This window comes from Peromyscus eremicus, chromosome 8a (assembly GCF_949786415.1).
Source record: "Peromyscus eremicus chromosome 8a, PerEre_H2_v1, whole genome shotgun sequence".
In the NCBI taxonomy this organism is placed as follows: Eukaryota; Metazoa; Chordata; class Mammalia; order Rodentia; family Cricetidae; genus Peromyscus; species Peromyscus eremicus.
The window spans coordinates 18,489,333-18,514,831 of record NC_081423.1 but is presented as its reverse complement, the minus strand read 5'-3'; the positions used below and the strand labels follow the sequence as shown (position 1 = coordinate 18,514,831).

Sequence of the window (25,499 nt, the reverse complement as noted above, 5' to 3'; positions counted from 1 at the left end):
AAACTCTGGCTCGAAAAACAAAACAAAACTAAAGATTAGTCAAGATAAATCAATATGCGTGCGTGTTTACAGATGATATAAATAAAAAATGTGATCATACACCCTAACAACACATTTATTTTATAGTGCCCGTCATGACTCCACAGGCAGAAAGTGAACACACTCCACTGAACTGAACTCAGTGGTGCTGCCAACAAAGACAACAGAACACACCTCTAAAGAAGGTACACTGCAGCCACTAGCAGTCTTCTTGCCCACAATGGCAGCCAGGCCCAACACGAGGGCACAATGTACACTTAGTATAGCCGGTAGAATGGACACAGGTATGCTAGAAATGTCACACACATGGAAACCCACACCTATAGTCCCATAGTGAGGCATATCCAGAGAGAGCTACCCCAGGAATGTCTGGCCTTACCAGCTATAGGAGAATTGGACAGGATGGAGAAGGAGCACACATTGTGGGACTGGTTTTCAGAAGGTCTAGGGAGCAGTGTCCTCTGTGAGAAAAAAAAAAATGCACATAGTAAAGGTGATAAGAAGACATCAGTGTCAAAAAAGGTCAGCCTAGAATGCTGGGAATAAGACCTTTCCCAAAGAAAACTGAAGAAATATTAGAAGGATCTAGTTCAAACCTAGAATGTTCTGGATTTGGCTGGAAGACAGATACAGGCATCTGTTTATAAGCATGGGGTAGGTACCTGATAGGGCTCAATGCCAAGTAATTTGGTGGGCAGGATGAACAAAGTTAAGGGACTGCTTGTAACAAGAGGCACTGAAGGACAAAAGAAGATCGTTTCCAGGTCTCCTTCCAGCATGAGAACAAAAGGTCCCAATGTACTTCTAAGTACCTATTCAGCAAAGAACTTGCACTGACCACTGACACTGCTAACAGTACAACGTTTACAAGGATATGCCAGTCACACTGGATCAAGACACAACTGAGTCTGGCACAGAGTTAATATTCTCTTTCCATGTATAAAGGACTCAGGTTGTCTTGAGACCTTTTCTCATGCATGATCTCCCCAGGATGTTGGCAAACAGCAGCGACCAGAAAGAGCTGGGGATGAGAGTGTGATCAACTCACTAACAATTCTACACACTCTCAAGGCTCACCACACTTCATTCCAGAGGCTGAGGCCATACTCAGTAAGTTTTTTCCATAAAGGGCCAGACAGAATGCTTTGGGGCCATTATTATTTTCCCCCTGATCTTGTGGTAGGAAAGTGGCCACAGAGAGTGTGGACATAACTGACTATGGCTCTATGTCAATAAAGCTTTATCGATTTATAAAAATGTTAAGTGGAAAAGACTACAATCCCATCTGAAGAAATACCCAGGAAAGGCAAGTCCACAGAGATAGGTGGGCTGGCAGTTGTTGGGAACAAGGCTTCTTCTGAGTGACAACAATATTCTATGAAAAGACCATGAGCTGGTAACACCCCATACCTACACTAAAACCTGCCCAACTGTGTATTGTGAGTGAGTGAGCTTTATGATATACACACATGTATATCTATAATGGATATTTTAAATAATAAAACAGGATGGGGTTGGGGAGATGGCTCAGGGAGTAAGTACTTGCCATGCATGTATGATGTAGGAACTCAGATCCCCAGCATTCACATAAATGTCAAGTGGGCATGGGGACCTACCTGTAACTCCAGATTGCAGAAAGCAGAGACAAGGGATCTCTTGAGCAAGCTAGCTAGCTAGATTAGCAGAGCTGGTGAGCCCTGAGTTCAAGTGAGAAGCCCTGCCTCAATACATAAGATGGAGAGCATTAAGGAAGAAATCTGGTATCATCAACCTCTGGCCTCCATGTGCACAGACTTGTACATATGCTGTGCCACCACACACAAATTCATTCAGAAAACAAAATAGACTGGGTTCATTCCATGGGGTTTAGTTTAATATTCAGATGCTCAATTTAAAAGCCACAGAGCCACTTCTGAGACAAAAGATCAAAAAAATTGAGGTTAAGTTGAGAACTAAGAGAGCATGAACAAAAATTAAAAAGTTTAGAATGCATACTTCCTAAGGCCATTCATGCAATGCTCCTGTTTTGTAACATGGTCTCACCCTGCAGCCACTATGCTCAGCATACTTCCTATTTATAAGTAAACTCATCTCAAGAAAGAAAAATACTTTAAAAATCTAAAATTATATTCATTTATTTAGTGTGTAGACACACCATGACATGAGTGTAGAGGTCAGAAGACAACTTTTACGAGTTGGATTTTTCCTTCTAAAATGTGGGTCCTAGGAATGGAACTAAGATTGTAAAACTTAATGGCAAGTACCTTTACCCACTAAGCCACCTCACCAGACCCAGAGAAAAAGATTTCTAAGAGACTAACAAAAGGAAACTGGTCTATTCATGTCTTCCAAAAACTACATATATTCATAAATTCCTATGGCTACATTATTATGGCCTGATTTTTCTTATCTTTCATCTGGAAATACTGCTGTCTTCTTTCTTGGGTGCTTTGTATATCCTGGGTCTGCCATGGCTTGTAGATGGCATCTGTGGGTTCTCCTACCACTTACTACAGTTCTGCAATTCCTTGCTTCTGCCAGCCCAGCACTTGTCTCCTGACTGTTTTAAGCCTAAGCTCTAACAGCTGGAGATACTCCTGCTTGAACACTCTTGTGACCCAGAACCCCAGCTTTGTATGTAAATAATTTTCAATGCTAAGCAAAGTCTTGATTTGTATGGGTACCAGTAAATTTTCTGATCATGGTTTTGTTTTTTCCTATTAATAAGAAAGACAAGGGCAGGAATTTCCTCTATTTCACTCTGAAAACCAAAGACATGTAAGAAAACAGTATCTCTTGGCCAGTTCAGCAGCTAGCGTATGGACCTGACAGACACAATGCAGACACGTAGACTCAAGCAATGTTCCCTCACCTGGACCACCAGTGGCTTTCGTAAGTGCCGTTTCCGTAGTTTTTTGGGTTTTGGTGAGAAGAAGTCTGACTGTATCTATGGGAGAAAGAGCATGAGCTCTGAAAACAGGCATTCCTCCTGTGAAGCACACCCCAGCCACCTGACCTGCCACTCCCAGCACTCACGCTGATGGAGTCCAGGTGCTGTCTGAACGTCAGCTCCGCCTCCTTACTGGGAGAGAAGAGCTTTCCATGTCGACTATTGGGTGGCAAAGTCGTTGGGACAACAAAGAGGCCACCATCTGAGTCACTGCTTCCTGTGTTGGAGGAACCAGCCACCAAGAGAGGCCTTGGGGGATTTCTCAAACCTGGAACAAAGGGAGAATTATGTGCTGACACTCACTACATTCCTTCCAGGGCAAAGGCAGTTCCACTAGGAAGTAAACAAGGAAAGAAACCCGACAGCTCTTCAGCTGTCTATACTTTATCCCAGTAAAATCCTGCCTTGTGGGGCTGGAGAGATGGCTCAGAGGTTAAGAGCACTGTTTGTTCTTCCAAAGGTCCTGAGTTCAATTCCCAGCAACCACATGGTGGCTCACAACCATCTGTAATGAGATATGGCACCCTCTTCTGGCCTGCAGGGATATGTGCAGACAGAACACTGTATACATAATAAATAAATAAATCTTAAAAAAAAAAAAAAAAAAAAAAATCCTGCCTTGTTTCCTTTGATTCCTGGCCCCACTTTATAGGGACTGCAGGCCTCTTGAGTAAAAGTACTTACCACTGTTCTATGCTTAGAGAGAGAGAGGGCAGGACAACTAACCAAGACTTCAGAGCTAATAGGACCTTGGGACATTCCTAGCTGACCAAAAGAAAGCAGACTCTCTACAGAGGCTAGTTAGCAACACCCCCAGTGACCATCTTGTCTCTATACAACTCAACTTCATGCAGCAGCAACAGATGTATATCTGAGAGAGTATGGCTACATGCCTATATAGCTGTTTGTGTAACACAGGTCATTACAACAAGTAAGCTACAGCTGCACACTACTGACCCCGGTCACAAGCCCTCATTTTGTAGGAAACAGTCCCAGTGATAACCGGACAGAAAATATTTACTTCACAATAACCCTGTTGAAATTCCATCATGGTAGTGTTGCTACAAAGCACCTTCATGGTTCATGGCTTGGTATGGGCCAGACACAGTTCACAGGCCAAGCTTGCCAGGCATGGTACACATTTCTGGAAGTACAGGACCCTGGGTCTATAATCCTCAATCAGACAGAGAATGTTAGAGGATTAAAAAATTCACTGGAAGGTGCCGGGCGGTAGTGGCGCACGCCTTTAATCCCAGCACTCGGGAGGCAGAGCCAGGTGGATCTCTGTGAGTTTGAGGCCAGCCTGGGCTACCAAGTGAGTTCCAGGAAAAGGCGCAAAGCTACACAGAGAAACCCTGTCTCAAAAAACCAAAAAAAAAAATTCACTGGAAGGCAGAAGAAGCAGTCAGTCATGAGCTGCTACCTGGCCCATTTCAGGGAACATGCCTTCACCTCAGAGATTAGTGGCATAGGCTTTGTCTCCTGACAGCCCCCTAAAGGCATAAGAAAGAAAAAGGGGAAAAAACAAACAAACAAGCAACTGCAAGATGTGTCTTCAAAAATCACAGCCTTGAGCTCCACACGGGTCACTGGAAGGATTATCAGGCAAACAGTCTTTAGTGGAAAGGCTGCTCACAAAAAAGTCAGAGATATTATAAAGCCATCAATGTTCTTGAATGAAAAGCAGTATTAATAAAGAACTGTTAACCTGACAGGAGACGATATTTGTTTTGCCAAAAGAATTACTGTTATCTTTGGTACATCGATGTAGGGGCTTCCTTACAACAGAGGTTAAATATTAAATAGTCTTTGTAGAGCCGGGCGGTGGTGGTGCACACCTTTAATCCCAGCACTCGGGAGGCAAAGCCAGGTGGACCTCTGTGAGTTCGAGGCCAGCCCGGGCTACAGACTGAGTTCCAGGAAAGGCACAAAGCTATACAGAGAAACCCTGTCTCGAGGGGAAAAAAAAAGTCTCTGTAGGTTAAAGCAAGTAAAATTCATACCCTGGGAAATAAATAGGCCAGCCATACTTATCTTGGGGTTTTATGTACCCAGTAAGAGAATTAAATTTCTTCCTAGGGGCTGAGGTGATATCTCAGAGGCAAAGTGATTGCCTAATATGTATGATGCCCTGAATTCCATCCTTAGTAACACAAAATAAACCATAATTATTTCTCAGATGGAATTTAAGGGTATACTAAGGAGCAGCTTATCCCATCTTTCTTTTCAATACTGCATTAAACTGCCAGTGTGCCCATTAATAGAATACTGCTTTATTTGAATGTTTTGGAGGCAAAGAAAATCAAGTCACTACAGATTCAAGAAGCAATCCTCCTTTAAGCCACTCAGTATATTATGAAGATTTCTGATGCAAAACTTGCAATGTGACCAGACCAATGAAGGCTACCCTACCCTCTGCTTATCACATAAACTAGGTCCTTTACAACACTCCCCTATATTCACCATCCCCAATGGAGGGGACCCTCTGCCTTTCCTATGCCCACTAGACCATGGGTGGTAGACAGCAGCACCATGTGTTCAGTCCTGACATAGTACCAAGGATATCAGGATACCATGAAACATACCTGGAGAACAAGGTGCAGAACCAGATGGGAAAGTCTTGCTGCTTCGGAGGGCAGATGGATTTCGAGAGCAGCGGGGACTCCGAGAGCTGATGGTCACTACCTTCCCTGGGGGGGTTGTGGACTGTTCCTCCTGGGTGGGCCTCACTGAAGCTGTTGATGCTGTGTTTGCTTCAAAAGCCTGGAAAGACACCAGGTTTGAGGTTCAAAGGAACAAAGGTTCAGCTCAATAAAAATGGTTCTGTCACAAATATCCATGGTGGGGGGGGGGGGGACCACTTTGGAATGGAATGCTCCAAAGTCACAATTTGCATACTTAAGGTGTTACTTTTTTTTTTTTTTTTTAAGATTTATTTTTATTGTGTGTACACACACACTCCACACCCCCCACGGGAACTGAACTCTGTTCTTCTGGAAGAGACGCAAGCATCCTGAACTGCTGGGCCATCTCTCCAGCTCTGGGTAGTATTCATTACTGAAATAGGGTCTGACTCTGTAGCCTTAGCTGGCATGTAGCTACTAAGTAGCCCAGGCTGGCCTCAAACTTCTGATGATACAGCTGCCTTAGTCTTCCAAATGTTAGGACCACAAGCATTAACCACACCTGAGTAACTCAAATTCTCTGGTGATTTAAAATCCCTAAGCAGGGTGTGGATGTGCACACCTTTAACCCCAGTACTCTGAGGCAGAAGCAGGTAGATCTGTGTGAATTTGAGGCCAACTTCATCTACAGAATGAGTTCCAAGCCAGACAGCCTGGGTGGTGATGCATCTTAAAAACAAAACAAAACAAAAAATCATGATAAACAAACAAAAAAATGGAAGGAAAAGGAGAGGGTAAAGTTACAAATCCCCAGGGAGTGAGATGACTAAATCAACTCATTGCTTTCCTCAGGAGATCTTAGCCTCCTTAGTCTCCACTGCCAGACTGTTGTGGTGAGAACAGACAAGCAGCTCTATGGCACAGAGAGAACAAGGACCAGCAGAGCAGAGTTATGGTACAGGGAAGAGGTACTGTTAAGGAACAAAGGTTTGTTTTTTTAAAAAAGCCACGGCAAAAAGACAGCCTAATAAGACAATCATGTTAACTTCTACTACTGTGAGTCAGAAGGAGGAAACAGATTCACTCCTGAAAATTGGTCTCAGATGAAAAGCCTTTTGCCCAGCTCCCATTTTCATGAGTGTCCAGGGCCCTTTAAGGGATGGCTTCAGGAGCCAGGGAGATGGCACAGCAGGTAAAGGCACTTGACTTACAAACCTGGGGATTTGAGTTTGATTCACTGAACCCACGTCAATAGTTGGATGTGAAGGCACACATCTGTAATCTCAGAACTCCTATACATAGGAGACAGAATAGACCAGAAGCTCATAGGCCCACAAGCCTGGAGAAGTGAAGTGCAGTGACAGAAAAAATAAGGGACTCTGCCTCAAAACAAGGAGGGAGAAAAACCAACTCCTGAAAAGCTGTCCTCTGACCTCCACGTGCGTGCCATGCATTTGAACCCCCACATTTCACATACAAATGGACAGCAAAAACCAGATGGCTTCAAGTCCTGGGGCTTCACAAAGGCATCCTCTTTGCTGCTGTGCCTCTTCTGGTGGCCTCGCCATCTTCAGCAAGACCTAGTCAGATGCCCAAATTCTGAACTCCTCCCAAAAGCAACTAACCCCATTTTACTAGGGTTACTTCCAAACATGCCCTCTACCGTTCTGTCCAGGTCCTCACTATGGCCCTCATCTGCTCTGTCCAAGCACCCACTGCAAATCCATCACTGCCAACCTGTCCCTGTTCCCTGTATCTTTCTTCTGGCCTCTAGGTTCTGGGAATAGTAGTATTCCCACCTCAGACTGAGCATTTCAGGTGACTCTGGCCTGTTTCCTGATTGAGTCTCAGTACTCTTGGAGTACTGACTTGCCACAGCTCTGCCAGGAAGAAAAAGGGGAACAAAGGACAATGACTGTTGCACAAATTCCTAAAGGTCTTATAATAAAAACCTGGAGCCAGATATTGGGGTAAATGCTGAAAGATCAGAGAGACAAAGGAACAAGCCACTAGAGAAACTTCTCACCATTACCAAATCCTCAAGCCAAATGGAAGGCGAGATCCTATCTCCAGGAATCCTCTGACTGAAAGCCTGAGTCCTCTAGTTCCTGTCTCCTCACGCCTTATATATCTTTCTCCGCCCAGCCATTTCACTTCCTTCCTAGCGCTGACATTAATGGCAAGTGTGCTTCCCAAAGACATGGGAAAGACAGTAGCAAAGACATGAGATCTCAAGTGCTGGGATTAAAGGCGTGTGACTCCCAAGTACTGGAATTAAAGGTCTGTGCCACCATTGCCTGGCTCTGTTTCTCTCCTAGACTGAATCAATCTCATGTAGTCCACGGTAGCTTTGAACTCACAGAGATCCACACGAATCTCTGCCTCCTGAGTGCTAGGATTAAAGGTATGTGTCACCACTGCCTGGCCTCTACGTTTAATCCACTGGCTAGCTCTGTCCTCTGATCCTCAGGCAAGCTTTATTTGATACACAATATATCACCACAGATGACCCGTCTCTGACCCAAGGTCTTGAGTTTCAACAGAGCCCATCAAGTCACTATGGGGGCTTGGCTATCATCTGCAACCCCTTCTCCCTCAATCCCTGGCAATGTCTGTCCTTTCTTTTCTATTTCATCCCTACCTTCTGTTTTATGTTGTTGCTGCTTTTTTTTTTAAAGTACAGCCTGGTCTCAAACTAAGTGTTCCTTTCTGAAGCTCTAGAATAGTGGAATGGACAGACAGATGATGGCATGTGCCTGAGCCCCGTTATCTTGTTTCTAACAAGATCTCAGTGGTGTTGAGGCTGCTAGCCAGGAGCCTACCATGGGTGCCTCAGCAACACTTTTGGTTCGTCATTTTCCACAATATTGTTCCAAACTGCCTGACTTCCCTTCCAGTTGAAGCCAAGACTAGAACCTCTCACTTCCCCACTGATTCAAAGGTCTGCTCAGGCCTCCTCTCCTTGAGCACTAGACCATACCTGTCACATCTCTCCACAAGAGGCCAAATCTGAAGTCTTTTAAACCTGTCACCTGTCTAGTCACAGCTTGCTAATTCCAGTAACTCCGTCACTGAGTAATCCACTCAAAGGTTACTTCCACGGCACTGAGGCTGTGGACCTTCACTATTAGCCCTGGCATGGAGTACAGAACCTACAGCCCCAGTGATTATGTCACCTTTGGAATCCTGAAGAGCCATGCTTGACACGGGCTCACCTCAAACTACTCAATGTCCTGGGCTGATCTAAACCACTCACCATCTTGGGATGGACCTCAGTGGAGATGAGCCTCAGGAGGCAGTTCAGGAGGCGCTGCTGGTGGAGGGCTGAAGGCGGGGAGCGGGGCAGGGCACCCTGGCCCTGTGCTGTGGGTGGCTGGCTCTCAGGGCCCAGCACAGCCAGCCAGTCATACTCCAGCTGCAGCTTGCTCGGCTTGCCCATCATGAGGTAGACTTCAGCCAGGGTGAGGCTCTCCGAGGTCTGCAGGCTCCAGCCCTCCTCACGCAGCTGCTGGGCCAGCTGGCTGGCAGGGACTTCCTTTGATGGCCTGGCAGCAGGCTGTCCCTGAGACAACAGAGGTTCTGAGGGGCTTCCTTTCTCCTGGGACTCTTCAGGAGCTGTATCTGCCAGCTCTTTAGTACAAATATCTGGCAGAAGCCTGGGGTTAAGTTGAGGATCGGTGCCAGTTTGAGGGTCCGGGCCAGGGTGACCGGTGTCGGCAACATCTCTGCTGCTGGGCATGAGGGCCTCTGGGGAAGCTACCCGGCCAAGAAGTGGGTGCTCTCTCCCAGAATGTGTGTCTGCACAGCGGCACTGCTCTGGGATGATGAGATCCTGGCAAGACTTCAGGTATCGGGGAAAGGGGTCAAGGAGTGAGAGTTCATCGTCCAAATCTGGGGGGTGGCCGCAGGAACATGGCAGGGCCCCAGATTCTTGAATGGGGCTGTCCCCACCCACTGCAAGGGCTGCTAGAGGGGTCTTCTCAAGCTGTGGGCCAGAGGTTTGGTGCCCATGAGGAGGCCTGTCAGGGGCATCCGAGCTGCTCATACTTGGAGCTGGCCCCTCTCCAGGAGCACTCTCAGGGGAACTCTCCCCTGAGCTGTGTGAAGCATCTGCATTAGGAAGGAGCCGCCCCCCACCTTTGCCTTCAGTACTGCCCCTCTGGCACTTCACCTGGCCCCGGGCTATTCCCTGACCACTCTGGATGCCCAGGATCTGGGCTGGAGGCAGCGAGTGTGTGTCCTTGGTGCCCTGCTTACACCGGCCACCCTCTTGCCAGTGTACAGTGCAGAAGGCCTTGGAGTGTACCACACGGGCCACACCCGGCAGTGGTGTCAGCGTACAGTTCTCGCCTGGGAACAGGTGCAATGCCACCTTCTCCTGGGTCTGCGCTGTGCTTGAGACCTGCAGCTGCCTCTCCTCAAGTGTCTTCCGCTGGGCACACACACTGTCAAGGAGCAACTCCAAACAACTACGCTGTGACCAAGGTACTCATCAGTGGAGATCTATGGACTTCAGACTAGGGCCTTCTTCCCTAGGAGCCCCACCTACCCCTAGATATTCCTAGGGCTCACCTAGGGACTTTCCTAAGGCTACTGCCAAACTGTCGTGACCCAGGTATTCAGCGTATTCAGGAAATTCACATCTGATGACAGAAACTATTCCTGGGAATAAGCAGGGCCAATAACCCACCAAGGACACAAAGGAGACTGTAATGTGTGTACATCATCCCACCCAACCTACTGACGGGGATACTTTGGCCACATCTCACAGGCCAGATAGTTGGCCACCCAAAACATGGAGAGGTGGCTGGGACTGAGTACAATCAGTGCAAGTAGGTCAGAGGGAGGGCTTTATACCCAAACCCAAGGGTGTTGGACTCCCATGGGGCCCCACAGCAATGGCAGGAACTAGGGCACACAAGACCTCATTCCCAAGCAAGAATAACTGACAGGTTTGGAGGGTCTGCTTCAGTTAGAAAAAGATACAATTCGTACTTCATGGAGTGCCCACTTCTGCTTCAAGAACTCAATGAGGCTAGAGACTTTTCGATGTAGCTCCACAATCATCCTATGAAATAAAAAAAAAAAAAAAAAAAAAAAAAGATTATAGTAGGAAAGCCAGTTTTGGAAGAGCTCTAATGACTGCCTATAACAAAATCACATGACAGATAAGTAGGCACTGGAAGGGTCTTCAGCTCCTATTCCTCAATATAAATTCTGCTTGTTGAAATCACTGTAGATTCACAGTGTAAGTACCACCGAGAGGCCGAGGAACCCTTCCCAATGCGAATGCTTGGCTAGTGTGTGAGCACTGACTGCACCCCCACCCATTCTATCAGTGCTCCCTGTCTTCAGGGTGGAGGGATGCAGTCACCCCTAATTTGCCCTAAGACAATAAAATGCACACAAAGATGAGATGAAGCATGGACATGGGCTATAATGTAGATGAGCCTCAGAACAGCAGGCCAATGAGAGATGCCAGATAGAGCAGATTCCTCTGTGTGGCTCCATTAACATAAAAAGTCTAGAAGAGGCAAATCCATCAGGATCAAAAGTAGCTGGAAGAGAGACAAGCATTGGAGAAAGTGATAGCTAACAGACACATGGGATGATGAAAACATTCTGGAAGTCAATCGAGATAAACGTTGTACAACATGGTGAACTTAACTATAAACATTCAAGTGGCTAACAGCTCATTCAATGTTGTATGAATTTTACTTTTTAATTTAACGAACTGTAAATGAGAAATGGACCAAAGGTATGGCAGTGCTTTGTCTGTCCGTAAATTACCACCAATCTTCAGTGAACTAGAGATAAAGAAATGCAGGAGCTTTACAGGAAGGATGGAGATTCTGTGGGTACTCATGACATTCTCTTACTTGGCCAAAGACCTTTGCCTGGTAGAATTACAATTCAGGATCTCAAGACCACCTTCCAACTCAGAGCACTTTCATGACAATGTCACCTCCATACCCTGTCTTTATATGGTGTCAGGGCACTGGGCAAAATCTGTTTCTCTAGGATACCCTGAGTGAAACGAACTCCAAACCCTGCCTGTCATAGGGCCCTTCCTCATGCTAAATGTCACCTGAGACGCGGGTTCTGGGCCAGGCTCTGTACTCGTGCCCAGGCGTGGTTGTTCCGTGGTTGTAGCTCTACAGGGACTTTCAGGGGTAGGCGCACTGGCTTCTGGTCCTCTTCATCACTTATACCTGAGGAAAGGAGACCATGAAAGTCCAGTGCAGACCAACCTCAAGGTAGAAAACAAAAGACTTTGCCAGAAAACCACAGAGAAGAAAGAGCTGGGAACAAAGGACTGTCTTGTGCCTGGAAACAAGGAGAACAGAGGAACCCTAGCAAGGGTCAAATTCAATATGGTGAACTGTGGACTTGCAAAGGCAGAACCATGGAGAGACCTCTAAGTGACCTCCTGAAAGTATTAACCCATTTGCCAGAAAGTTGCCATGGCTTCTCAGTAGACACATGGAAGTCACTTTAAGAACGGTCTTTTCACGAGAGAAGGTTAAGAGTCAGTCACAAAGTACCATAGCCTGCCCATCATGGGATGGAACAAAACCACATGGAAGCTACAACTTATGCCACCCCTTCCCCTGCCACCTACCGTCTGGATCGCAGAGTTTCTTTAGGGCCCGACACATGGGTGCCTTGATCCTCAGATTTCTCCCTTTATAGCGTACTGTGGTGGCTCTGGGAATAGAATTTGAAGCAATGCTGAGTACTTTATGTGAATGGAAGAGATGAAGGGTTATCAGGTCTGAAGTGTGGTAAGCAGGAAGGCTTGGAAAGCACCCATCCCTATGCTCTCAATCATGGTCACATCAGATAGTAGGCAGAGGCAGGATCTCTAGATATCTGCTACTTTCCTGATGAAGGGACATGTGCTATCTATAGGAAGTGAACTGTGCTCAAAGCACAACTACTGAATGTCACATACAAGTGGGCCCACTGTTGAGGACTTCTCTGCTCGCCTTATCTCCAAGCACTCCTCCCCCTCAGGGTCTTACAACAGAAACTCCAGAGCCAGCCCTAGATGTCCTCCACATGACCTGCCTACCCACCTGCACACGACTTCCTGTGAACTCTTCATGGCCAACTTGCCACAGAAGTGTAATCCCATCCCCCATAAGTCATACAGTAGGGCAAGGGTATGAGCAGTTAGAGTAATGGTGTCACAGGCCCAAACTCAAGACCTCAGCCAGCCAAGGTCTGTTTGCTGGAGCTGCAGTAGATTAGCCATTATACACATTACAGAAATACTGTTTGGCTACTGAAATGAAAGTGAAAGGAAAGCTCCTTAAAAACAACAACACGGGGGCTGGAGAGATGGCTCAAGAGGTGAACAGGACCGGCTGCTCTTCTTCCAGAGGACCGGAGTTCAATTCCCAGCCCCCACATGGCAGTTTACAACTGCCTGTAACTCCAGTCACAGGGGAGATGACACCCTCATACAGACATACATGCAGGCAAAAACTTGAAGAACATTAAATAAATAAATCTTTTAAAAACAAAACAGAAAACAAATAAACCCCACAAGTGGAATGCTTTCAAAGCACCCGGTAATGGCAGCTGGTTTTCAGACCATGATTAAACAGGTGTGAAGGTGACAGCCAGAGGCTAAGATTGATCAGTCTGACTCCTGACCTTCCACTGCTTTGAATCTGAAAAGAGCAAATGGTGCACTTTGGATCCAGACTGAAGGAGATCCAGGTTGAAGAAAAGGCTGTGGCCAACCTATGGGGGAGGAATGCACATTTGGATGTTCTAATATGTTCAAGCTGTCTATCACTTTGCTTTAACCCACTTTTGTTGTTGTTAGACAGGGTCTTACTATGTAGCCTGGCTATCCGGGAGCTTACTATGTTGACCATGCTGGCCTCAAACTCAAAGAGATCTGCTTGCCTCTGCCTCTTGCTGGGATTAAAGGTGTGTTTGGACCGCCCCCTCTCCGTCCTCCCCCCCCTTTTTTACTGACCTACTTTCAGCTGTGAGCATGTCAGTTATGAGAGCAGCTTCTAGTCTTGCTATTTCTCTCTCTCTCTCTCTCTCTCTCTCTCTCTCTCTCTCTCTCTCTCTCTCTCTCTTTTTTGGAGACAGGGATTCTCTGTGTAGTTTTGGTGCCTGTCTTGGATCTTGTTCTGTAGACCAGGCTGGCCTCAAACTCACAGAGATCTGCCTGGCTCTGTCTCCCAAGTGCTGGAATTAAAGGTGTGTGCCACCACTATCTGGCCCGCTATTTAATTTATAAGATATAATATATGTATGCTGGAAAGTGGCAGAATATACATGAGGTGATTCTAACGATGTGGAAGAAATGATAGACTCCTACTAGTATAGGTTCCTATTTGTATCTAAGTGTTTATTCATGTAAATTTCCTAAGGAAAGTTTTAATTTAGGGAAAGAGATGGACTAGCTGGTGATTTTATATGTACATATATACTCTCACCCACCCCACCCCAAAACAGGGTTTCTCTGTGTAGCCCTGGCTGTCCTGGAACTCATTATGTAGACCAGGCTGGCCTCAAACGGACAGAGATCCACTTGCCTTTGCCTCCCAAGTGCTGGGATTAAAGGCGTGCGCCACCACTGCCTGGCTGACTTTACATGTTTATATTATCTAAAAAAAAAAAAAAGTATTCTTTCAGAATGTATTTATACTATCTATATTTGTATAATTTAAAAAATGTTGTTCTAAGATAATGCTACTTAAATCTGGAGATAAGAATCTGAACTACGGGGGTGGAGAGATGACTCAGAGGTTAAGAGCACTGACTGTTCTTCCAGAGGTCCTAAGTTCAATTCCCAGCAACCACATGGTGGCTCACAACCATCTATAATGAGATCTGGTGCCCTCTTCTGGCCTGCAGACATACATGCAAACAGAACACTGTATACACAATAAATAAATAAATCTTAAAAAAAAAAAAAAAGAATCTGAACTACATCTTTAAGCAGAACAAGCACAGGAAAGGCTCTGCTGATACAATACTTGATTAAAAGAGCAACTCAAATATAGACATGTAAAGCAGGAGACAGCTAGGGCTGAAGTCAGGAGAGAAGCGCTGTACCACATACCTCTTAAGAACAAAGTGTGCTCTATATCCTGAAAAGGAGTATGGCTCAGGTTTTAGCATTATGAAGTCTCAGAACCCTGCATAGTGATTTCATGTTGGCTCCAAACACTTTAAGGCTTTCAGCAAGAACTCATAAGACAATTCAAACAGTGAGGTCTATATGGGAGGTGGGTACAATCACTCAACACAGGAAGCTCAGTAACTCCTCATGACATGGCAGCTACTATCTTGTCCACTCAACCTTCCACCCGCACATCTACTTACCTACCCATCCATACATGTGCCTACTGACTCATCTGTCCATGCTTTCTCCCATTCATCTGTAGTCTCTATCCATACATTATAATCATTCTTCCATCTATTACTGCCTATTGGCACATCATCCACCTTGCCATATATCTGCTCATTCATTCATTAACCTTCGTACACATCTATCTATTCCTCAACCAGCCTTTCTTCTATCCACTCACTCTTCTGCTCAACTGTCCTCTTCAATGTCTTTTCATCAATTCTAACTATCCCTCTATCCATCACCTCATCTGTCATGTGCATCTCATATGCACCCACCCACCCAAGGACCAAACTACCTCTGTATGCTAGACCCCAAAATGCGAAGCTCAGAATAAGAAAGCCTGACTAAAGGGACAAGAAGAACCAAGAAGAAGGCTGCCACCCCTTACCCACTTTCCCTCTGGAGGGATAATTCACAGAGAATAAGTCTCTAAGCAACCACACATTCTAGTAACTCACAATTATCGACCTACCTTATACCAGGAGAAACACACTGATGAAAAGCAGTACAGCACTAATAGTGGTGCTAGAGTAGAGACACAGAAGGGGAACCAGGAAGAATATTTTAAAGAGAGTAATAAAGCATGGAGGAATCAATTTTTCAACAACATCCTCCAACAAAGATGTGGAGGCCCACAAAGGCTTCCTAGTAAGACTTTACTCAAGGTCAAAGAATCTGAGCTTGCTTTACCCAGCAGGGCATAATGGGATGATTTGGCCACAGGCCTGGTTACCAGGTGTTTTGAAGGGTCTATACTTGGTTGTACACTGTACTTTGATCTTGAAAGGGGGAGGTCTTTTGCCTCGCCCCTTGGCATTGTATAAAAAGCCCTTTGGAATAAATCTCAAGGCAACTGGGTATTGACCAAGGGCCCTCCTGAAGCTATCCTGTGTTTCTGTCTTTCTTATCATCTCTTTCTTTCTTTCTTTTTTTTAAATCCTGGTATGATCAGACACTGGACGGCCTGGGAATTGAACCTGGGTCCTCTGGAACATCATCAGTCAGCACTCTTAACCGCTGAGCTATCTCTCTCCTCTCATCTCTTTCTATCATTTCCTCATTCCTCTCTCCTTCCCCCCACAAGAACCCTTCGACAGGTTGGAGCTGGACTCCAGCAGGCCTAACACAAACAGCCCTGCAAAGGAATGGGCTTTAAAAACAAAACATGCATGCACACACACACAGATGTAGAAACAACAACAAAAACTCATGCTCAATGTCATTGAACATCAAAGAAATACAACTCAAAGCAACTTCATACCAGCTGGACATATCAGAAGTCCTTGGGAGCATTGGAGCACCTGGGCTGGGCTTTGGAAGACAGTTTCTAGTAAAGACAGATACATGTCCACATCTCTTCCTGGGGGATGCCCAGGTGAAATGAAAACCCATGCTCACAAAACAGCCTCATAGTTTAGCCTTGAAGTCAGCTCTACATAAACATAAAAAACCCTAAGTAACCCAGTATGGCTCCACAAAGGACAGATGAACAGATAGGTATGTCCATGCTACTAACCCCTCTGGGCAGGGAAAGGCAGTGAGCTGTAGAGCTCTGTACAATGCCTGAGAGTGTCCTATGGACACCACTCAAAAAGAGAAACCAACCTCATAGGATACGTGATGGTTCCAAACAGATGACTGTTCAGAAAAGGAAAGCATTATAAAAAGTAGCACTATGGTGGCCTGGGGTTAGGCATGGGCTAGATGTTCCCTGCTATGATGTTCTTGTTAAACTCACAGAGCCGTGAATGGTAGAGGCCAATCTAAACAGGCTGTGTACTGGTTGACTCCAACCAGATGAAGCTCAGGGAAAAGCAGGACTCTGAAACAGTAAAGGAAGAGACAAATAGACAGCAGATAATGGATTTTTAGACAGGGAAAGTACTCTGAATGAGACTATAACGGTAAGGGAGGGAGATATTGCACTGTACATCTGTCCGATCTTTTTTTTTTTAACATTTTTTTTTTTGTCTTGTTTTGTTTTGTTTTGTTTTTTTGTTTTCGAGACAGGGTTTCTCTGAGCAGCTTTGCTCCTTTCCTGGAACTCACTCTGTAGCCCAGGATAGCCTCGAACTCACAGAGATCCGCCTGGCTCTGCCTCCTGAGTGCTGGGATTAAAGGCGTGCACCACCACCGCCCGGCCATCTGTCCGATCTTAAACATGTCTGACACTGAGATCCCTAACATAAACCTACAGTCAATGATGACCAAGCATTAGCAGAAGTATCACAACTGTCTTATCATGATCCTCCTGCCTCAAATTCCTTGGACTAGGATTTAAAGAACAAGCCACCAGGCTCATCAATTGTAACAATGCTATTTTTGAGGTACTAGGAATAGAACCCAGGGCCTTGATTGTGGAGGATCTTGAGCTCTTCTACACAATTTTCTTATAAACCTAAAAACTACTCTAAAAAAAATCAATGTAAAAGCTACAAAATTCAATAAAACATATAAACCCCCAAATGTCAAACTCATATAACAATAGGCAAAAAGTAAAAATATGTAAAAATATTACAACACCAAATGGGGGCTGGGGAGATGGCTTAGTGTTAAGAGCATTTGTTTTTTTCAGAAGACTCAGGTTTGATTCCCAGCACCCACATGGTGGTTAACAACTATCTGTAGCTCCAGTTCCAGGGGATCCAGTACCCTCTTCTGACCTCTGTGGGCACCAGGGTATGTACATGCATCTACATAGGCAAACACACACATAACATAAATAAAACTTAAAAACAAAACAACAACAACAACAAAAACCACTAAATACCAGTCCTAACATGCACCTCTAACTTAACTCTTCACAGGAGCCAAAGGAATGGTTTGCCCAGCACAGGGGACTTTCCAGATGTGCCTCCTCTAGCTTCCAGAAATACCTGAAGACCACTGCAACCTGTGCATGCAGCAGAACAAGGCCTGCCCCAACCCACCAGCCTTAGACCACACTGGCCTCTCCTCTGCAGCCAATGTGGTCATCGCAGTCCCTTCCTTTGCACCTTGTGTGCCCTTAGCCTAAACATTATACCTCAGAAAGCTGTCTCTAGATGTTCAAGGTAGGATCCCTTCCTGTTACCTGCTCACAGCTATCACTTCAATGCAATGTTTTACAGATACATACATGCACATGGGCACACACTTACAGGCACAGAAAAGGGGTTGCCTCTGGTGCAAGGCCAAGGCAGCCTCCACTCCAGCACCCACCCTTTCATGACAGCACACAGTCACTTAGACATTTCCAATGGACGAGCACAATGTACAAACTTTCTGCCTCAACATGCCCAGAGGTTCATACAGAAATCTCTGCACAAGCTACCAGAACATGGTATATTGCTGGACAGTACCAGGTGAGGCATCCATCAAGTAAGAGTGGGAGGTGCCTATCAATTTCCCTAGTGCTACTCAGAAGTTTCTCAGGGTCTTACCTAAGATATTGGCCTAACCAAGAATCATTGTTTCCTCTTCTTGACACAAGCTGCAACCCATGCTGACATAAACACTCACCCCATTGACACCCAGAACCCACTATAGTCTATTCCAGGTAGGTACTGTGGGAGGGCCAGGTGAATCCCGCCAATAGTGGCCTTGTTAAAAAAACAAAAACAAAAACAAATCAACCATCCCGGGTGGTCATCTGCTCAGCAAAAGAGACACACAAGGAACACAGGATCCAGGAACTTTCAGGCTCCAGTGCCATCACCATTTCCAATTTGATTCTCAAAAAACCAGGGATGCGTGTGTAAGCAGCACCAAAAGTGCCTGACTCAGCCTATTTGAATACTGGTATACCGATCCACCTGCTGTGCATGAGTATAAAGCAATCTCAATCCAAAGTTACCCTGTCCATTTGTCCCTACAAGACCTTCTACATTTGTTTCGTTTTTTCTTTATCAGTACTGAGGATCGAACCCAGGACCTCATACATGCTAGGGAAGTACTTCTTGTTACCTGCCCTGAAATCTGTTGCTTAGATGTTTCCTGGGGCATACATGCTGTTAGATGTACACACTGAGTAGCCAGAGTCCGTGCTAATGAAGATGTACCACTGGCCTACCCCCAGTACTGAGCCTGCCTTTCCATATGTCCTGCCTTGTGCTTCGTTCATGAGACAAAGCAAAGGGCCTGAGATACATAGTTTCACTTAGTGAATTCTGAAATAAAATCAGGGAAGATCTGCCCCTGCCAGATCAATTCACAGGGGTGGTACTAGCCCTCATAGGACACTTCTTACCTACTGATAAGACCATAACAAATGGGGACACAGAGCAAGTCAATTCCACCTCTTAATCCTTCAACAAACACAGCTGGTAGTCCCACCTTCTGATGGCTTCTGACTCTATCTGATATCCAGGAACTTCATTGGTATTTAAGGCCACCCAGCAGTCTTGGCAGATCACAGTGCTCTTCTATAGTAATTCAACCCTATCAGCCTGGGTTGCTCATGAAAATAAAAGCTTACAGATGCAGAAATCCACAGCCAAGCACCAGGCCAAGCTCCTGGAGTCCAGCTGAAGAGAGCGAGGACTGTATGAGCAAGGGGGAGGGAATCAAGATGATGACGGGGGAACACAGAGACAGCTGACCTGAGCTGGTGAGAGCTCACGGACTCTGGACCACAGCTAGGGAGCCTGCATGGGACCAACCTAGGCCCTCCGCATGTGGGTGACAGTTGTGTAGCTTGGTCTGTTGGTGGGGGCCCTAGCAGTGGGATCAGGACCTGTCCCTGGCACATGAGCCTAGTCCCCATGCTGAGATGTCTCATCCAGCTTTGATGCACGGGGAGGAGCTTGGTCTTGCCTCAACTTGATGCCATGCTTTTTGCTGACTCCCATGGAAGCCCTTTCTCTTTCTGAATGGAGGAGTATATTGGGAGGGGGGGTAGAAGGAGGTGGGAAGAGGAAACAGGAAGACAGGAGGGAAAGAAACTGTGGTTGGTATGTAAAATAAATGAAAAACTTTCATTAAAAAAGAAAGAGAGAGAGAGAGAGAGAGAGAGAAAGAGAATAAAGGCTTACAAATCCAGTCCCAGGAAGGACAAGAGCCAAACCCTAGATGCTCACTCCAACATGTATAATGTCTAAAAGTCAAAGTTCAGGTCTGTGGGAGAGAGGCAATAGAAAGTCGTAGGGATTTGGGGAGGCCATATCTCAAAAGAGATATAAACTGTTTTGTCCACAGTAGCTAGAAGAGTCTGAATGACAAAGCAGACCAAATGTTCAAGGTTGGGGAACGGCCTGGGGGACTTGGAGGGAAAGAGATAGATGGAGGAGGACACAGCTTTCAACAATGGCCCCAAACTAGATAAGGGACCCTCACAAGCGTCTTGCAGTGTGGCAGACCAGCAGCAACAGAAGCATCAGGAGCAGCATGACCCCCAGGACAGAGGGCAGCTATGAAAAGACAGGAGGGAGGTATCAACCTTTTAGCTAAGTGAAGATGCAGAGCAAGACACACAACATAGAAACAGGACAGGGAGTGGAACTTCTAGGTAGTGAAATTTATAACCTAGGTACAGGCAAGAAAGCTGATCTCTACCAGAAAAAGTGACAGAGACCTTTGGAAAAACTGAAAAAATCCGTAAGAAAATGTGCAGAGATATGTTCTCTCTCAGATCAGTTGGTTGGTGGCTGTATCTGTGAGTGACTGTCTTCACTGATGATTGAAGTGTGAGGGTCCAGCCTACTGTGGGCAGAATCATTCCAGGTGGGCCTGGGCTGTATAAGAGGGGTAGCTGAGCACAAGTTAGGGAGCAAGCCAGTAAGCACCATTCCTCCATGGTTTCAGCCTTGACTTCCATCAATGATAGACTGTGATCTTAAGTGTAAGTCAAATCAACCCTTTCCTCGCCTAAATGGCTATTGGTCATGATGTCTATCAGAGCAACAGAAAGCAAATTAGAACACTGCACAATCTGATGACCTGAGTTCAATATGTACACACCACAGTAGAAGTGACTGCTGAAAGCTGTCCTCTGACCTACACACAAGCACCACAATACACGTCAGCACTCACACACAATTTGCACAAGAATGAAATTATAACGAAAAAAGAAAATAAAGGAAAACAGCACATATTTCAAGCTCTGTGGCTCAGTAAATGAACAACATAGACAGTAATTTGTACTTACCCAACCTGAATGAGTTCATTCAGCTTCGTTGCATTCTTGTCATCCATACCTTTAAATGTAAAGAAAAATAAATGAGGCCATGGGGTAGTTAGAAGGAAACAATCATAAATTCCCACATTATTGCCTTCCACACAGACTCCAGATCTTGCTAATGAATGCTCTACATCTTAAAGAATCTGCACCTGCAGTAAAGTTGACCAGTATCTTGTCTGTTCCCCACAGTCTCTTCCTAACCATTGTCTCAAGGGTCTAATGTGCTCCCTGTACAGGTAACCTCTTCTTCTAGGAATTGTCCCTGATAGTCTGGTACTGCTGAACCACAACTGCCATACTGCCTGAAAACTGCTTCCTTCAGGTATCTCACTGGGTCCCTGTTGATTGTATGTAGACTCTCAGGTATAATCTGAATTGCAAGGCCTACTAAATGACAACTCTAATGCCCTAGTTTCTCTGTCCTCATCACTGTCCTCAAGATGTCTTCACAGGAAAGCAAGAATTACAAAGCTAACACAAGAACCTAGGCACTGGGTATGCACTGTAAAATTCTTCAACAGTATTGAGTGACTGAATAACAGCGGGACCACACTCACGCACCCAGGCAGAGAATCAACAACAAGAACACAATTATAAACGCAGCCAGAGATGCACTGTACCTGTGAAGACTTAAAGGACTTTCTATGATGGACAGACAGTGCAGGACAGAAACTGGAGAACAGTTGTAAACATGATTAAAGAAGAAAAAGAAAAAAAACCAAACCAAACCAAAAACAAAACCAGTCAAATCAGAATTCTACTCTGACAAACTTCTTTTAAGAATGAAAACAGAGCAGGGCTTGGCGACACAAGTCTTTAGTCTCAGCACTCAGGAGGCAGAAGCATATGTGAGTTTGAAGGCCAGCCTGGTCTACAGAGTGAATTCCAGGACAGCCAAGGCTACACAGAGAAACCCTGTCTCAAAAAGCTAAAAGAGAATGCAAACAAAATGAAGGCTTTTCAGATGAACAGTAAGTAAAGAAAGCTCTCACTCTAAAGGGAAGGAAGGGCCCAGGTGGAAATGGGTCTTCAGGAAAGAAGGAAGAACACTGGAAGAGGCAAACATGGGCATGGTCTTGCAAGAGCCAGGCACACCATGGCCCTTAGATGGACATTAACCAACCTCTCCATGTACCACCACTAACACATGAAAAAAAATGGAGTAGAAAAGAGTTTAAGCCAAGGAGACCCAGCCTTGTGTGAACTGGGACACTGGAGCTCAGATCTGTAGGAGAAGATGGGTTAATGAAGAGGAAAGTCAAGGTAAGAACAAGGGTCTGCAGTCCTCTGTCTAGCAGGTTCTACAGCGAGAGGCTTAGGGGTGATGCCCAAGTTGAGGAGGCCAAACCAATCAGACACGACCTTATGAGACATGTCATGGAAGAAACAGCAAGAGGGGAGAAAAATGGGCATAAAGTGAGAATTCCTGGACATCACATCTAGCAGATGCCTGTGCTGGGGTCACAGGTTAGGATGAGGACAAGCAACCCTTGAGGTGCAGTTAGGCTAGGATCTATGGAGATTCAGCCAGAACTAAGGCTCCTGTCATATGTTGGCTCAGGTAGGCAGTCATGAAAAAGAAATGCAACCACTATATACAAACAGATGGGTTTGCATATGGGGCAGTAATCCTGGGAAAGGACTTGACTATCACTTGGGGATGTTCTAAAGACTCAGAATATAGGCAAGAAGTTAGCAGGATACAGCACCCTTTGATAGGTTTGATGACCCAGTGCAATCATGACAGGTGGTATTTAGAAGTGTCTAGTCCAGGGCACAGGGCTAAGGTCTTTAGAGTGTAGTATAAGGATGTACAATTCAATGGCAGTGAGGAAAAAATGCACCTGTGTGTATAAGTCTATGTGAAAAGCATAAGCAAACATTAATAAATGGTAGACCAGGTGAAGGAACGGTCATTCTATCTTTTTTCAACTTTTCTGTTGTCAAAATAATTTCAACATAGAAGTTGGAGAGAAAACAGAGGCATTCCTGTGCACTAAAGATCAGTGGTGACAAGGACAACAACCCACTAGGATGATCCAAGAACAGCAGCAGTACTCACAACCCCCGATCTTCTTTCGTAGCTCTCCATAGCAGATAAGACCATAGAGTTCCTGGGATGATTTCTTTAGCCCTCGAGAGAACACTGGAAGATAAAAAGACAGATGTTAGGCGTCAGGGACAGAGACATCACAGGGTACAGCCTGTTTGTACAAGAACACTGGAAGCACACTCTCAAGAGGCTGAGACTGATCACATGTGGATCACAGCACCTTGGGCATGGTAGCTGCTGACCTCTGGAGAAACTGGCAAAAAGCATACAGGAGGAGCAGTGAAGTAAATCTACAAAATAAGGGGTGAGGTCTAAATGTTATTCCTGACAGGCAGAGCAAATGTCTCCTGCAGAAGGAAATGGCTTGATTGACAAGGAGTGTTCTCAGGGAAAAAAGAAGAGCTGAATAGCCAGCACCATCACACCTCATGGCACAGGTTCCTCAAGTGCAGGCGAGCCATCAGCCTGGACCCTGAGAACTCAGCTTCCCACTTGCCTAGGCCCTCCCCAGGCGATAACAGATACATATCCAACAAGTCTCTTCCAACATCCATCCTTCTAATGTCACCAATAGGTGCCAGCTTTATTTAGGAAAAAAACTATTGGGGACATGGCTCAATATGGAACCACAGGACTTTTTAGACTTCACAGGCTCCTTTGAAAAGCTGAAATGGACAGAAGCTATGCTTTTGCCTGCTCCCTCACCTTGTTTCTCAAGTGCTTTAGCCTAGAGCCATCCTGTATACCACCAGTACATCCAGTACACAGAGAACAGCAGAGCATGCCTGGAGAGCTCAGGGTTCTTGCATCTGGCAAGAGAAGAGTGACCCCTCTGTGGTAGCCACTGTTTTCTACAGACTTTACATTACAGAACACTGAGCCAACCAACAACCGTCTAGGCACTATCAAGGCCATCTCACGAGCAGAGGCTTCATCTAGGCACTAACATTCAGCTGTGTACAACAGGAAATGAATACACTAGGACAATTCTAGAACGTGGCCTAGCTCAAAGCCTCTGCTTTTCCGAAAATATCGGGTCTGACCAATTCTGACGGTTTTCCTGAGGAAAAGAACCGAAGACCATGTCAGACTCTCAAAAGGCATCTAAGATCTCAATGGATAACAAAAATGTGGCCCACGGAGCTGGACACTGTGGCACAGGCCTTTAATCCCAGCACTTAGGAGGCAGAGGCAGGCGGATTTCAGAATTCAAGGGCAGCCTGGTCCACAGAGTGAGCACCAGGACAGAGAAACCCTGTCTTGAAAAGCAAAATAAAACAAAACAAAACAAAAAGTGACCCATAAATACAATAAAATGTTATTCAGTTACACTAAAATATAGGTGACCCATAAAATCATGCTCAGTGAAAAAAAGTCAGGAAAAAGAAAAAGACCATATATGCTATGCGCCCATTTGCATGAAACTTCCAAAATAGATCAATTCAAAGACCGTAGAAAGGTGATTGTAGCAACTGGGGAGGGTCAAAGTCAGTAGGAAGGCTAATGGGTAGGGGACTTCTCTGAGGTAATTAAAGTATTTTAGAACTAGACAAAGGCAGTGGTTACAGGACATCGTGAATGCACCAAATGCTGACCTACACCAACCCCACATCTGACAGAGGGCTGATCTCCAAAATATATAAAGAACTCAAGAAACTATACATCAAAATACCTAACAGTCCAATTAGAAAATGGGCTACAGAACTAAACAGAGAATTCTCAACAGAAGAATCTCAGATGGCAGAGAGACATCTGAGGAATTGCTCAACATCCTTAGTCATCAGGGAAATGCAAATCAAAATGACTCTGAGATACCATCTTACACCTGTCAAAATGGCTAAGATCAAAAAACACTGAGGACAGCTTATGTTGGAGAGGATGTGGAGCAGGGGAAACACTCCTCCACTGTTGGTGGGAGTGCAAACTTGTACAGCCACTTTGGAAATCAGTATGGCAGTTTCTCAGAAAATTGGGAATCAATCTTCCTTAAGACCCAGCTACACCACTCTTGGGCATATACCCAAGGAATGCTCAATCATACCACAAGGACACATGCTCAACTATGTCCATAGCAGCATTATTTGTAATAGCCAGAACCTGGAAACAACCTAGATGCCCCTCAACTGAAGAATGGATTAAGAAAATGTGGTACATACACACAATGGAGTACTACTCAGCAAAGAAAAACAATGACACTATGAAATTTGCAGGCAAATGGATGGAATTAGAAAGTGTCATCCTGAGTGAGGTAACCCAGACTCAGAAGGACAAACATGGTATATACTCACTCA

At 45.4% G+C, this 25,499-nt stretch overlaps 1 protein-coding gene across 1 annotated transcript in view; it reads right to left on the bottom strand.

The window, feature by feature from the left end:
- Positions 1-25,499, bottom strand: part of Cramp1 (cramped chromatin regulator homolog 1) — a 60,759-nt gene that overhangs the window by 10,781 nt on the left and 24,479 nt on the right. Inside the window, exons 5-14 of the mRNA XM_059270316.1 lie at positions 23,218-23,301; positions 21,123-21,171; positions 12,236-12,321; positions 11,702-11,825; positions 10,600-10,681; positions 8,870-10,045; positions 5,575-5,752; positions 3,076-3,257; positions 2,912-2,986; positions 419-500 (exon numbers count right to left, since the gene is read on the bottom strand). Coding sequence (XP_059126299.1) covers positions 419-500; positions 2,912-2,986; positions 3,076-3,257; positions 5,575-5,752; positions 8,870-10,045; positions 10,600-10,681; positions 11,702-11,825; positions 12,236-12,321; positions 21,123-21,171; positions 23,218-23,301 — 2,118 coding nt within the window. The remainder of the gene's footprint in view (positions 1-418; positions 501-2,911; positions 2,987-3,075; positions 3,258-5,574; positions 5,753-8,869; positions 10,046-10,599; positions 10,682-11,701; positions 11,826-12,235; positions 12,322-21,122; positions 21,172-23,217; positions 23,302-25,499) is intronic.